Below are 15574 nucleotides of genomic sequence, written 5' to 3'. Positions count from 1 at the left end.
TTAACTTTCTTCCAATCCTCTGGAACTTCTCCATTATCCCAACATTTATTAAAAAGCAACATTAACAGCTAAGAGAGCTCCTTGTACAGATCTTTTAAAACTTTTGGATTCTACTTATCCAGACCCGCTGATTGAAAAATATCTGACTTTTGTAGCCACTATAGCTGCTGATTAGCATCCTCCTTAGTTACTGCTGGACTGGAAATATTTCATCATCTGATATGAATACATCCTCCTTTATTGAACACTTGTCTTTTCTGAATTATTATTGACAATTCTGCCTTTTCCAGATAGTAGTATAACACCATTATAAGTCTTAAAAACTCCTTCTTATGATCCTTAACTCTGCCACCCACACATTTCTTCTTCTGAACTCTTGCTTCCTTTATCAATTTTCTACAGTTTCTAGCCATTAGTTCACTGTAATTGCTATCAACTTCCTGTAGTACTAATATGTTTTACCTAATAAGTGTTTTTAGAAGAGGGTTTTTAATTATGAGAGAGTGGTCATTTGATGCACCAGGATAGCAAGGGGTTAGACAGGGGAAGCATGGAAGGAGACATGACAATGAGAGATACAAAGTTAAAGTCTCATACAATGCTTGAGTATAATTTTATTTCAGAGGGAGAGGAAACTAAAACATTTAGCTGAAGATTTATTTTTCAGTGGACTATGTATCAAATATTTAGAACATAACTAAGAGCTTTTTCATTTTTTTGGTGATGACAGACACCAGAGTTACATCTGGTAGTACATCAGATAGAGAAACGATCTGCTAATATTTAGTAAGGTATTCAGTGAAATAATGCTATAGTAGATATTATATCATGGAAATAATCTGCTTTGAGGGTGGTGTGATTTTGAAAAGCACTCAGCATTGGCCTAACTCTGCTCCCATTGACTTCAATGGGAGCAGAGTTAGGCTAATGCGAAGTTCTTTTGAAAATGTCACCCGTAGGATACTGGACACATGTAGGACTAGAGCTTCTGCTGTTCCAGTTTCTATTGGGTGCAGCAGAATGGCTGGAGAGATGTGGGGGGTGAAGGAGGCTGTTTGTTTGGAGGCTGCTATAGAGTTCATCACCTACTATTGACTTCCATTGTGGTTTTTTGTCAGTTTTGGCCCACCACCTGGACACAGGGTTGTGTGTGACATGACCTACTTGGAACGTTTCCCTGTTTTAGTTGTGGTGGTGATTTGGGGATCATAGCTGGCTAATAAAAGGGTGTGATTCCGGTGCGACAACATGGCAGTGGTACAGGTTATCAATTGCCAAACTTCCAGATCACACAGGGTTATGAAATTGGTAATGGCGTTTGTTCTACAACGTTTAACCTTCAACATCTGTTTTTCTTCCAAGCATGTGACGGGCATGGATAATGGCATAGCAGACACCTTGTCTTGTTTCCAGTTTGCTAGATTTTGTGAGCTTGCACCAGGGGCTAGCAGTGAACCCGAGTAGATGCCACTGCCTCTCTGGAACCTCAGAATATGATGTGGTCGGCGGAATTGAGATTTTTGGCTCCAGACTTACAAGTTGCTTATTTTGTTTTCTCTTAAGGAGTCTTGTCAATTCAAGGATCCAGAGAATGGGTGGCCTATACCCCCTCCGTGGAGGGCGGTTGTTGCAGTACTGGGTCAAGGACAATGCAGATGCTGGTGCCCCTTGACGACCACACATGGGACAATGGGTTCTTTCTCCCCCGTAGGGCTGCTAGGCAAGAGTCCATTTGGGAGATATCTGGGAACCCAGCTGGGTTGTGGGGAAGGCAGCCAAGCAAATTGCTGGCGCCTCCTTATGACAGATGTCCAGTGCAGGTACTCCATAGGGAAGGCAGCCAGTGACCAGATAAATGGCCTGGTAAAGGACTTAAAAGGAGGTACTGGATAAAGGAACAGAAAGGGGAAGGGGGTTGGGGACTCCTCTGATTGGTACGGCAGGGAGCCAACCCCCTGCTCACCCTGTTCTCGTAACCCACCTTAGCATCCACCACTCTTGTAAGAGAGTTAAGGTCCAAGCCATGGGTTGGATGGGGGACCAGGATGGAAACAAAGGGGGGCTGGTGGAAGCCTTGGAGAATTGATTTGAATAAACATGGATTTGCCTGCACTGTACACTTTATCTGCTGGGTAGCCCCAGACATCCATATAATAAAGTTGTGGCCTGCTTAAAATCCATTAAAATCTCCTGTCCTTCTTGTGGTATACCCCGACAATGGCTGGAGGGATGTGGGGAAGGAGGAGTCTGTTTGTTTGGAGGCTGCTATAGAGTCCATCACTTACTATTGACTTCCACTGGTTTGTTTGCCAGTTGAGGATAGCATGCCGCTCAACACCCGCCTCTTCACTCTCTAAACTAGGGGCTACAGGAGTGTGGCATAGTTGTCATCTATACCAGTTCTAAACCTGCTGTGGAGATATGGACTCTTTCATTACTAGGGGTACCCTCCCCCCCACCACATGTGATACAAAGTAAAAAACATAAAACACTCTCAAGAAGCACAAACAAATAATCACTGTTATTTTCCTGCATTACCAACTGTCTCACTTGCAAGCTTGAAGATACTGGAGTTCTTCAAGGAAGATCTGTTTCCTCAGTTGTACTTGTATGGAGAGCACAGATATAGTTTTCCAGATACTAAAAAAAAATAACTATTTACAAGTATAGGGTGATGGGATTGGTTCCAAATTCATAGCAAATTAGTCCATAAACTGAGAAAATAGACAAGCAGATTAATATAATAAATCTTTAATCCTAAGAGTTTATAATAAAAAGGTGTCAGAGTATGGGGGAAGTATTGCAATGCTACAATCTTTTGTAAGAGCCCAATGGCTACACACCTTTGACCCCTGCCTCCGTAACTAGCTACAGGACTGCTCAAACAACAACAAAGCAATACACAATCTGGAAGGAGCCGCTGGCAGACACAGTGTATTGTGTCATGTCTCCAATATTCAGTTTATATAGCAAAGCTGATGAGTGTAAAGATATTGCCTGACAAACTAGAAATTATTCCAAGAGTTCTAGCAACAAACAAGCTGACAATTGAAATGCTATGAAAGACTCTATTAAATGTTTTAGAATAAAATGGTTTTCCATTCATATGTCCAATACTAACAAAAGCATTTTTCTTTCTTTCTATCTGGGTAGGATGATCCAGACTTTGTAACTGACAGAAGTTTGTATCTGCAGGACTATTCAAGCATAAAATTGTTGTCCACGCAATCCCAATCATAAACAGCTGGGTCCCCAGAAAGCACCTGGTGTTCATATGATGAAGCTCTTAGTTGCAACATATATAGATCCAATTAAGAAAAAAAGGACTTTATTGCACATTAATGATCAATTGATGTGCATATAAATTATTGTAATTTTATGTTACCATTTGACTACACTGAAAAAGAGAGAAAAGTACTTCTACACACAAATCAAAAGAGAATCTATTGTTTCTCAAATTACCATTAAGCTCATATGCAAAAATGGTACTACCGTCTGCAGAATGCTGATAACATTTTGTGCTGCAATTAATTATGGATGGTCTAAAGTATGGAAAAGTCAAAGCATAGGTGATTTAAAGTCAAGGATGTTGGGGTTTGATCAAATGTGGCTAGTTTGGGTCATTATACTGAATTTTCCAAGAATGTAATCAAGAAGCTAGATAATTGTTCATCCATAATCCGTAATTCTCAGGCAAGTAATGATAGCATTTATGAAACAATGTGCCATTTGGTCTGTCGTTACAAGGCTATATCCAAAGCTTTTACTTTGAAAATAACATTTAAAAAGGCAGACACCTAATGTGGGATTTTCAAAACTGGCTAGGGGATTGAGATGCCCAATCCCATTAAAATTAATGGGAATTGGACATCCAGGTCCCCTAGCTTGATCTAAATCTCTCACCCTTAATGTATAAATTACCAAGCAATTATACAGAAAGAATCACATCTTATTCCAAGCATACACCTCTGGTTTCCCCTTTCCAAAATATGTGAACCAATGAGGTCGTATGAACCAGAAATGCCTAAAAGATTCAGACTTCAAAATCATCAGTTGTATAATGATCTGTATCAACATATGGACTTGTGAAGGAAGAGAAATATGTAGCAGTGATCTCTGCAAGCCTGGACACAGCATGCAGCCCATTAATGCTGATCTGCCTTAAATGACTGAAATAGTACTTAGACATTGTATGTTAAAATCACAGCATGCCTCATGATACAACAAAGTATGATGAAACAATGTATTGCTAATTTATATAAACATGTACTGCACTGTACTGTCTTTTGGGAATTAGAATATTAAAGAGTTTTATCTATTTGTAGGTGTATTCACATATTTTGGCAAATTTTATATTTGAATTGTACAAGAAACTGCTCTGAATCCAACAGTAGATTTCAGATAGTGTAAAATATTATAATGAATTTAAGATATATTAAACATTGGTATCATTATTACAAGTATTAGGACTGCTATAAATTCAATGTTTGTTCTTTAGGTAAAAGAAAGATTACCTAAAAAGCTACTATGCTGCAAAAATGCTAAAAAATAGAGGAGTTGTTTATAACTACTTGTAAGACATCATGAAAAAACTAACATGCTTTCTTCAGTGTTTCTTATGAGAGGAAAATTTAGTATGGTTGATCTTTGAACAATAGATTATATACTCTAATGTAAACAAATGAATGGTTACTGAAGAGTCCAATGTTAATTATATCAACTGTCACTGAGAACAGAAATAATCCAGTGATTCCAAATTTGAGGACTCTTTCATAAACTATCAACCCTATCCGCTATTGATACAAGTGGGAAACAGATGCTTGTAGTAAAAATGAAGTCACAGAAAAATGAGAGGGAGATAAAATGAAAGCAGCAACAAGAGAAACTGGCTTTCCTTTCCTAATGGGAGCCCTTTTCCAGGCCTGTTCCTGGAGATGAATCACAAATGCAGCTCTGAATATATCTGAAATACACATGGATTTGACTATTTTCAGCCATAGTAGAAATGTGTTAGGCTAGGAGAGCTCACTCAGGGAATTGGAGAAAGGAGCAGTCAATCAGCATTATAAACATACAAGGGCAAATAACACAATGTACATTTTCATTTTCTCAAATTTTCGAATGAACTCACTGTGATAGTGGTTGCACACCTTGTGACGCGTTCTCGGGGCTCCCAAAACTATGGGTGACATAATTACCCCTCTGCCTTAGGAAAAGAACACCTGTACATACATCTCCCAATGCTTACGGTGACCAGTATAATACAAGCTCTCATTTGATACTTTATACAACATTCTTCACCAGTGACTACTATGACAAAATGTGTTAAGTGTAGTAAGTACATCAGGCCTGATCAGAGTTGTTTCACGTCAATAAACCCTTTTGCCAGCTGGTATTGAGGGGCCCTTAGGGTTATACACCTATTATATTTGCTGTCCATGATCATTTGTCTGATTCGTCTCACACGAATAGTTGTGGATGGTAGTTTTAAGCTTGCGTACTTTGCAAGCTTGCAATTCAAACTAGAAAGAGGATTCTGCTATTCACACAGACGAGACTTGGCTGTAGACTTTACAGGTAGAACTCTACACCGATAATTACTTTGTGTGAATGTGATGAGAAACAGTTGAAATTTATAGTCAGCAACTAATCAATACATTCTTTAATAGCCTAATTTTACTAGGAATGATGTTTTGGCCAATGTGTATATGTCTTAAAATGAAAAGGATTTAAAATTTTTCAGCAATTCCTTAATCCTGTGCATCTCTTGCCAACTTCTCCTAAACTGTTTCCTCTCCCTGAGAAATTCGTAGGCCATCCATTCTTATTAAAAGAGTTATATTTATCCAATAAGAAACAGTACCAGCAGATTTATGACCAATCATAGCTAACCAACGTAGCTCAAATTTTGATATTCCAGCATCAAATACTGAAAGACAGTCCATGGTTGAGTAAAAATACTTCAAATTTGTCAAGGAAATTTGAACAACAAATCTGAGGAAACTGCAGTTTGGTCACAGACATTTTGTGAGCAGAAAAAGTAGCTAAACTCAGCAAATAAATTAAGAATGGTTTGTTCAGCTTGAATTGTTACTTAATCATTGTCACTCTCTCCTTCACATATATAAATGAGAGGGACAACTGGGTAATTTGAGAAGTTAACTAGTTTCAATTCTAGAAAAATGATTTATTGCACTGGATGCAAGGTTATCCATTGCAACAGCGCCACTGGACATACTGGATGTTGAGAACTCAGTTTCTCAACCCCCTACACCAAATTCAGTCCTAGTGTAAGTGGATGAAATTACAATGAAGCCAGTGGAGCTGCATCTGCTTACATCAGATCTGAATTCTAATTTCTAAGACCTTTCAGCATGTAAAATATCTTCCAAGCTAGGTGTGCAGATTGCCTGGATAGGTCTGACCCACAGTGAAATTATTAGAAAACATCAAGCTATTCAAAGACAATGGAGCCTAAATACGGCACAAAGAGAAAACCAGGTAAGGCCAGAATCTATAGTTTCACGTTTTCCTTGTATTTCAGCAAAAAAGATGCAAAGAAGCAATTTGAAAGTGCAGGCAAAAGACACTTAGCAGTTTGATCAATCAGAGTCTCATCAATAATGTTTCTTACTGTAATGCAATATGAATCACGTCTGTGTGATGGCAATAGTGTATGTTCCAAGGCTTCTTTTCATAAATGAAAACCAGTGCAGACGCGATTCTCAGTAAACCCATGAAACTGCAAGTCCATTAGCAAGAATTTTTAATGAATCTGTAAACTCAGGAGTTGTACCATATGATTGGAGAATTGCTAACATAGTTCCTATTTTTAAGAAAGGAAAAAAAAAAGAGATCTGGGTAACTACAGGCCTGTTAGTTTGACATCTATAGTATGCAAGGTCTTGGAAAAAAATTTTGAAGGAGAAAGTAGTTAAGAACATTGAGGTTAATGGTAAATGGGTCAAAATACAACATGGTTTTAGAAAAGGTAGATCGTGCCAAACCAACCTGATCTCCTTCTTTAAGAAAGTAACAGATTTTTTTAAACAAAGGAAACACAGTGGATCTAATTTACCTAGATTTCAGGAAGGCGTTTGATACCATGCCACATGGGGAATTATTAGTTAAATTGGAAAAGATGGGGATCAATATGAAAATTGAAAGGTGGATAAGGTATTGGTTAACAGGGAGACTACAGTGGGTCCTACTGAAAGGTGAACTGTCAGGCTGGAGGGAGGTTACCAGTGGAGTTCCTCAGGGATCGGTTTTGGGACCAATCTTATTAAATCTTTTTATTACTGACCTTGGCACAAAAAGGGGGAGTGTGTTAATACAGTCTGCGGATGACACAAAGCTGGGAGGTACTGCCAATTTAGAGAGAGACTGGGATATCATAGAGGAAGATTTGGATGACCTTGTAAACTGGAGTAATAGTAATAAGATGAAATTTAATAGTGAGAAGTGTAAAGTTATGCATTTAGGGATTAATAACAAGAATTTTAGTTGTAAGCTGGGGACGCATCAATTAGAAGTAATGGAGGAGGAGAAGGACCTTGGAGTATTGGTTGATCATAGGATGACTATGAGCCACCAAGGTGATGTGGCCGTGAAAAAAGCTAATGCGGTCTTGGGATGCATCAGGAGAGGTATTTCCAGTAGAGATAAGGAGGTTTTAGTACCATTATACAAGGCACTGGTGAGACCTCACGTGGAATACTGTGTGCAGTTCTGGTCTCCCATGTTTAAGAAGGATGAATTCAAATTGGAACAGGTACAGAGAAGGGCTACTAGGATGATCCGAGGAATGGAAAACCTGTCTTATGAAAGGAGACTCAAGGAGCTTGGCTTGTTTAGCCTAACTAAAAGAAGGTTGAGGGGAGATATGATTGCTCTCTATAAATATATCAGAAGGATAAATACCGGAGAGGGAGGGGAATTATTTAAGCTCAGTACCAATGTGGACACAAGAACAAATGGATATAAACTGGTCATTGGGAAGTTTAGACTTGAAATTAGACGAAGGTTTCTAACCATTAGAGGAGTGAACTTTTGGAATAGCCTTCCAAGGGAAGCAGTGGGGGCAAAAGATCTATCGGATTTAAGATTAAACTCGATAAATTTATGGAGGAGATGGTATGATGGAATAACATGGCTTTGGTAATTAAATATTCATGGTAAATTGGCCCAATGGCCTCTGATGGGATATTAGATGGGGTGGGATCTGAGTTACCCAGGAAAGAATTTTCTGTAGTATCTGGCTAATGAATCTTGCCCATATGCTCAGGGTTTAGCTGATCGCCATATTTGGGGTTGGGAAGGAATTTTCCTCCAAGGCAGATTGGAAGAGGCTCTGGAGGTTTTTCGCCTTGCTCTGTAGCATGGGGCACTGATCACTTGCTGGAGGATTCTCTGCTCCTTGAAGTCTTTAAACTACGATTTGAGGACTTCAATAGCTCAGACATAGGTGAGAGGTTTTTCGCAGGAGTGGGTGGGTGAGATTCTGTGGCTTGCGTTGTGCAGGAGGTCGGACTAGATGATATAATGGTCCCTTCTGACCTTAGTATCTATGAATCTATGAATTTACACAAAGGAATATGCCAGGAGAGTGCTGGGTAAATATTTTAGGCACGATATACAAAAATGAAACAGACAGTTGCTGGAATACAACTGTTGTGGCATTTCTGTCATCTTATCTCTACTTTCTGACATCTCCTCTTCCTGTTATCACTCTCTTTTCCTCTAAGTTTTCCCCCAATCACCTCCTCTTTCCAAGTTCCTCATATTCCCCTTACTCTTTCAGCTTACCTCCTTGTCTCCCATCCAATACATGAGCACTTTGTTGCACCAGATGCTGAACTAACTCACCTACCTCACCTGGATTCCATTTAAGAACTCTGCAAGCTGGATTGGAATTGGGTGCCATTTCATGCCCAACTGCCATCTGTTCATCATCCATGTCCTGTTATACGAGGATTTTCTCAGTTTTCCAATAAATCCGTTTTTAAAAGGTTTATACAAGTCTGCTAATAATTGACAGATTTGTTCAGCAAAAAATTGTAACTTCCTTTAACCCTTCACATGATGTATAATCCCAATTTCCCTAAACTTTCTCACCCATAGCGTCAGCTTTTTGCTTCAGATTCTCACATATTATTTTTTCTAATATGTTCCCATCAATACCCTAAAGCTTAAAAGAATGTGTATCAACTTGTTGCCCTATTTACGTGTGAAGATAATGTATTATGCCACAGCTCTGAGAGCAGCAAAGCATCTTCAGATCATACCTATTGTGCTAGAAAAAAAAGTTATATATATATACACACATACACACACACACACGTACATGTATGCCATGGTTTATAGAATACTTTTTCTGCTCTCCTAAATAGACTTTTGTTCTGCTTTTAGAGAAGTGTTCTGAATATTGTACTTTAATAGGAATTTTGAGGGTCTGGGCCTAAGTCCCCAAGGTATTTAGGCATTGAGATTCAATTGAAATCAATGGGAGATGGGTGCTTAAATACCCCTGAGGATCTGGGCTAAACTGTATAACATCCAAAAACAACACAGAAATTGTCGATCTCTGTGGGTGGAAGCTCTGTTAATGACTGTCACTTTTTCAATGGCCTATTTTGCTGTATTGATATCAGATGCTGGACAAAACCACGAGTTATGTGTGGCCTGCAACGTATGGAGACAAAGGAAGACAAAGCAACATTCAAATTCTCTGATGGGTAAAACAAAGAATCTGACCCTATGCCTTCAGGACTTGATTTATAAGAACATAGTTATACTGATCTATGTCTATATGTGTGAAAAATATGCATTTTTGTCACCTCTCAAACATTCCACAGATTCATCAGAGGGAAAGAATATTAATTGCTGTTTCCGTATCAGTGTGAATTTAGCATCACCTTGAGATTCAAATTCACTTCTTATTTTTACAGTAAAGCTGCTCTATGGATGTTAAGTAAACTGCCAACAAAGTTCCAATATGTTGAGATCAGGGCATCTTCCTTTCAAATTGTTGTGATTGCCAGTACATCCATGCATAGCACTTTGCTGCTCAAAAGAATCTCACTCATTTAGACTAACTAGTTGAAGCCTCCCATTGATTTTAAAAGTTATTCAGATAGGTTAAGATATTACTGACCTTCACAGAATGAGCAAAATGTCTCCAGATCTTGCTTTCCACCCTTATTATGCAGTGCCATCATTTGTCCAAGTTTTTAAGCTGTGTGCTTTGTATAGTAAGATGCATAGTCTCCATTATTTATTGCACTAAGACATGTTGATACCACTGCCTTACAAATTACTTTAGGGAGAAGCAACGTAACAAATTGCTGCTTCAGCTCCTGCATCAGGTTATATATGATGTGGTCTTTTTCATAATCTTTATTGCATGGCACTGCAGGTTTCCTGATGTAGGTGTTGCACAGGGTAAGTAGAACCAGTGAACTGAAATCTTGAGGAATGTGCTATGACTGACATGTAATCCACCATTTAGCCACTGTTGTACATGATGTATTAGTGGTGTTGTGAACATGACCCCTTCTAGGCTTACTTGAGATCATGCATTAATCTTCTGTGTACCGCTTCATAAAGTTGTAGAAAAAAACTATTTCCAAATGACCATGTGAGGAGGGACTAGTACTCAAAATCATGGACTGTATAATAATTAATGAAACCATATGGAATAGCAACACATTCTCTCAGGTCAGTGATGTGAATCTCAGTGTACATGCTTTTTATGGCCAACATTCTCAGAATACATATATGTGGTCCACAAGTCTCTCTTTGCCTTTCCTAAAATATTTGTATTCGGAAGAGTTCTATGAAACCCGCATGGAATGGAGGGCAACTGAAAAGAAAATTCAAATAATCCTGCAGATAATGAGTCCAAATAGTCCTGCTTTTGCTGGGAAATGTCAGACACTTGGCTACCCAAAATCTTTGTACTGTTTTTCTTTTGCTACTGCAGATGATGTTTTCTATATAAATTGTGTTTAAATAAGAAGGTTCAGTTCTGCTCTCAGTTACGCCAGTAGAAATCCAGAGTGCAGAATTGGGCTCCAAATGTCCACAGGTGATCCTTCTTTTGGCTGATACATTTTAGGGGTGACAGAAGAGCAAGCCTGGTGAGTTTTTGTTTGCATCGTATCTTTAAATGACAACAGTTGGCTAGGGTTTGTAATATTTCGTGAAAATAATTCTATCATTATATTTGTTTTTTTTTCTAGTTGATCTTAATGTATTTCCTGCTGCCTTGGCTTTTGGTTTGTTGGCATCATGCCAGCATCCCTCGAAACAGATTCTTCCTCGGCAGAGGTACTTTTACAATCAGATCTTTCAATCAGCATTTTCTCTTCTTCTTCCTTCTCCTTTCCAAGACTCCATGACCAATCCCTATTTTCACACTAATATGATATTATCATAGCAACATAGTCCTCATTATTGCAAACAGTTATACACACATAACTTCAGCTCTGTGAGTAGCGTGGATGAACTCAATGGTACTTCTCACATGAGTAAACTTACCCAGATAGTTAGGGGTTTGTGAGTTTGGGGTCATGGATGGGTCATTGGCATATCAATGTAACGTAATTAAAATTAAATCACTGGAATGGCCCCAGTGGCAAAGATAGTACAGAATGCTCAATCAATCACCAAAGGCACATTGTTCACATAGATATATACCTAATTTATGGACTGTCTCCAGCAAGTTATAAATGAGATCTGAAAGTGAAAGGAACATCTCCCCAGGCCAGTGCTTTCCTTTGCAACCATTACTGTGCAGTTTTCTTTCTTGTATGCTGATATAATCACAGACTCAAAATACTGAGTTCAGATATACAGCAGATCATAAAACACTTCAGGGGCCTGCTGAAAGCCCCATAAAGTCAATGGTAAGACTCACACTAATTTTGATGTGCTTTGGATCATCCTCCAAACAAATGTCTGCCTCAGACAAATAAAACAAAACAAAACAATGCAGGCAAAACTTTTTAACAATTAAAAGTAAATATTTCACTTTTGTCTTCCTCCCTTGTCTATAAGAAATCTGCCATGATCATTTATAAAGCAATAAGTCAGTCCTTTGCACAAAACGCACTCTCGACATACCAACAGAATATTCAGTTCACTAACAAGTAAGAAAAGCCCAACATTTAAAACTATGTTTAAGTTTTAGTTTAGCTTTGTATTTTTTGTAACTGTTTCAGTACTCCCCTTCCTCCCCCCCACTGTTCCACAATTATTAATGCTTTTAATGTCACTGAAAAATTGGCTACATTCAGTATTAGAGAAATCTCATGATGCAACAGGAAGCCCTTTATAGGCGCCCCTTGTGCCAAGTTCAGGCATATGACAAGTATGAAAAAACCCACCTTGATTTTTGAACCACAATTATAACACAAATTTCCCATAACACACATAGTGCCGTTACCATATGTCTTCTAACAAAGATCTTACAAAAAGAATTAAATGCATGTTTATATGATACTTATATTTTGTTGTAACTCTTTCAGTTGTTTGTACATTTCTATTTACAGCCCCAACTGACACAGGAGAATTTGTTCCAGATGAGCAGCTCTCAGCAGCAACACCAGAATATTATACATTATTTGCTCATCATGCATTTTTTTTCTGTAAGACTTTGTGTATGCATCTCATAAGTTGCACACAGTACGTACATTGCAGAGAAATGTAAGAGCAATTATTTCTTGTGAACAACTAAAACTATCTTCTATAAACTTACATCCTTCCTTTGAAATGTCCAATACAGTAGCCTATATTTAAAATGTCAGGTTAATTGAATCCCATTGACTTCACCTGATACTTGCATGGGTTTTGGTTGCAAGGAAAAAACCTAGCCCCCAAGCAATAATTTAAAGATTATTATTTCAGTATGAAGACTCAGTTTAGCATAATAATGGGGATCAATAACACTTACCTGTTTATGTGGAGTGGAGGTTATACAGCTATTACCCAGCTCAAAATCATGCACTTTAAATAATAATGCAATGCTTGAAATTTATGACAGTATCTCTTTTACCAACAATGCTTTTATCAGAGGCTCCTAGACACAATTAGTGTAATTTACTGCATTGTTTGTAGTTAAAACAAATGTGCCATAGGTAATTGTGTAGAGAGACACTGCATACAAACAACAAGATTTAGAGCAGTTCGTATTTAATAGTTCATTTGCCATAAATATTACTTGAGTCATATGTATGCATTCTAACCTAAAAGAATGCCAAGCCTCTTTTCACAAAAGAGAAGTCAGTTACATGACTATTTTACTCTCACAAGTGTGTTGAAAAGAAGAACAAAATCAATATTGCACAGAAAGATGGATCAAGCATGAATCAATGTGGCAAGCACATAACGAAACAGACATGGAGTTAAACAAGAAAAATAAAAAAAAAAACAACAAAGATTATCGCTTAACCTGTTTTGTCAGAGCTGGCATTGATGGTATTGGTAGTGATGGAAGTCTTTGCGCTGTCCTTGGTAGTAACAGATTTCTGCTTATTTTTCATGGCTTCCAGTGCTTTGAGCTTCTTGGCATGTTTAGTGCCTTTGTAGTGGGCCGCAGCCTGGCTCTACAAAGGAGAACAAAATGAACCATGCAATCAGGCTCATTTCTAAACTGGCATTCTCTGTATTAGTACAAATACAGACTACCTTTCAATAATGGGTACCATTCACAATACATAAGCAGTGACCAAATTCTGTGTAGAATGATGCTTAGGAAACAATGAAAATCATATTCAAACAACCCCAATATGATAAATATTATGTAATACTATATTACTTTCAGATCAGTTTAATAGAGCTTTACCACATGTAAAATGTTTCCTCTTTATCAGTTTTGCTATCAAGAGCTTTTCTCTATCACATAAAGATTTCAAGTCTCAGGGAGCAGGGAGGAAGACATGTTTTTCTTTTGATAGGTCTAGGTTTATACACTTTCTATTACAAACTTTGCCACAGGTTTCTACAGGAGATGGTTTACATCTAACTTTGGAAGCAGGAACTTTTCAAATGGAAAGCAAGGACTCACTGTCCAGAGCACCCCATCACCTAAGAACTAATTGAATACAACTCAGACATGCAAATGTCTGGATTTAAAAAAAAAAAATAGGTCATTTCAGTCAACCTGCTACAAAGGTAGCCTGTGAAATTCAAGGTGAGAGGAACTTTTCAGTGTATGACCCTCTGACTAAGCCTAGCATGTTGCCAGGTGTGTTTTGGCTACTTGATGTAGTAGATCACAGCCAAATTTGTATGTGTACTACAGAGATTTTCACACTACTCTAAAGAACTTTGACTCCCTATTATTTTAAGGGTTCATTGTGATAACTCTTCTCTTCATTTATGCTACAGATTTTGGGGGGTATTTAAGTATAAAATGTATCTTATTAAAAACATGGTAGAGCTGTGTGGATATTCTCCCTGAATAGTTTCTCTGGTTATTTGCAGCTCTTCTGCAAAACAGGAACCAACCCTGCAGTTCATAAATGAATGGGATGTTACATGCCTCAAGCTTTCTGCTACTGAATTTCAACTCTAATTGGTAGCAACTCGCTTTTTGCTAATGAACAAGACCACTAATTCTTCAGGAAAGACCTCAAACTTTAGTTATTTTCGAGTCAAGAGCAAAGTATGTTCTATTGTAGAATTGCAACTTGTAGTGAAAACAGCGGGAATTCATTACATATGGAACTGAAAGGATCAAAGCCATACCAGGACTTAGTCATTCAATGTAAACCAATACGGCAGAGGTGGGAGGTTGCTGCATTATCTAGGATCTCTTAGAGTTTTATTTGAACATTATCTTATGGCAAATTTTCTGGGGGTGATGCCAGGAAATGCTAAGCTAATATTTATATTATATTGAGGTTTATTTATAGTTCTCAGCCCTGATGAAAGCTCATGATTCCTACCTGGATGCCTGAGATCTGGGGTGTGGAGGAAGTGTAGGAGAGAGAAAGATTTCATCTACTCCAGCAAAAAACTGTTACCTCTATTTTTACATGCATCATTCGGTTTGATTGAAACATTGATTTCTCTATCCCTTAAATTATTAAAGTGCTACAGAAGGTACCCTTATTGAAAGAACACTGGACAGTGAAGTTATTAATTAGAAACAACTTGAACAGAAATAGCACAATCATGCATCTTTTACAGTTCCCAACACATAACATTGAGACATACTGTAAGCCAAATATGAACAGTTAAGTGATGCTAATTACTGTTAATCTGAAGAACCAATGTCAGGTTAGGATGACTGCATTAAAATGGCACAATACTGTTTGTACATCCTTATACCACTACTGCATCACGTCTATGTCTATGGTTTATAGCTAAGTATGATTATCTAGTCCAAATTTTTTTTAAATGAATTGTATTTTATTTTGATCAATCAGGACCTGACACTGATATACTTATTTACATTGACTAGTACCTTACTTCTCAAATGTGAGTAAATGTATCAGAATTGGGCCATACACATTTGATTATTAATATGGTATTAATTTGATACACTCTCTTAAGCTTCTTCAGAGAA

General features: G+C 37.8%; 1 protein-coding gene across 4 annotated transcripts in view; it reads right to left on the bottom strand.

The window, feature by feature from the left end:
* The window catches only part of ZNF385D (zinc finger protein 385D), a 609568-nt gene that overhangs the window by 73745 nt on the left and 520249 nt on the right, over positions 1-15574 (bottom strand). For all 4 annotated transcript variants that reach the window (XM_084619096.1, XM_084619095.1, XM_084619094.1 and 1 more), the window contains one exon: positions 13454-13607. In XM_084619096.1, the coding sequence (XP_084475222.1) occupies positions 13454-13607 (154 nt within the window). The remainder of the gene's footprint in view (positions 1-13453; positions 13608-15574) is intronic.

The sequence above is a fragment of the Lepidochelys olivacea genome (assembly GCF_965140295.1).
Source record: "Lepidochelys olivacea isolate rLepOli2 genome assembly, chromosome: 2".
Lineage (NCBI taxonomy): Eukaryota > Metazoa > Chordata > Testudines > Cheloniidae > Lepidochelys > Lepidochelys olivacea.
This window is presented reverse-complemented; position numbering and strand designations above follow the sequence as displayed.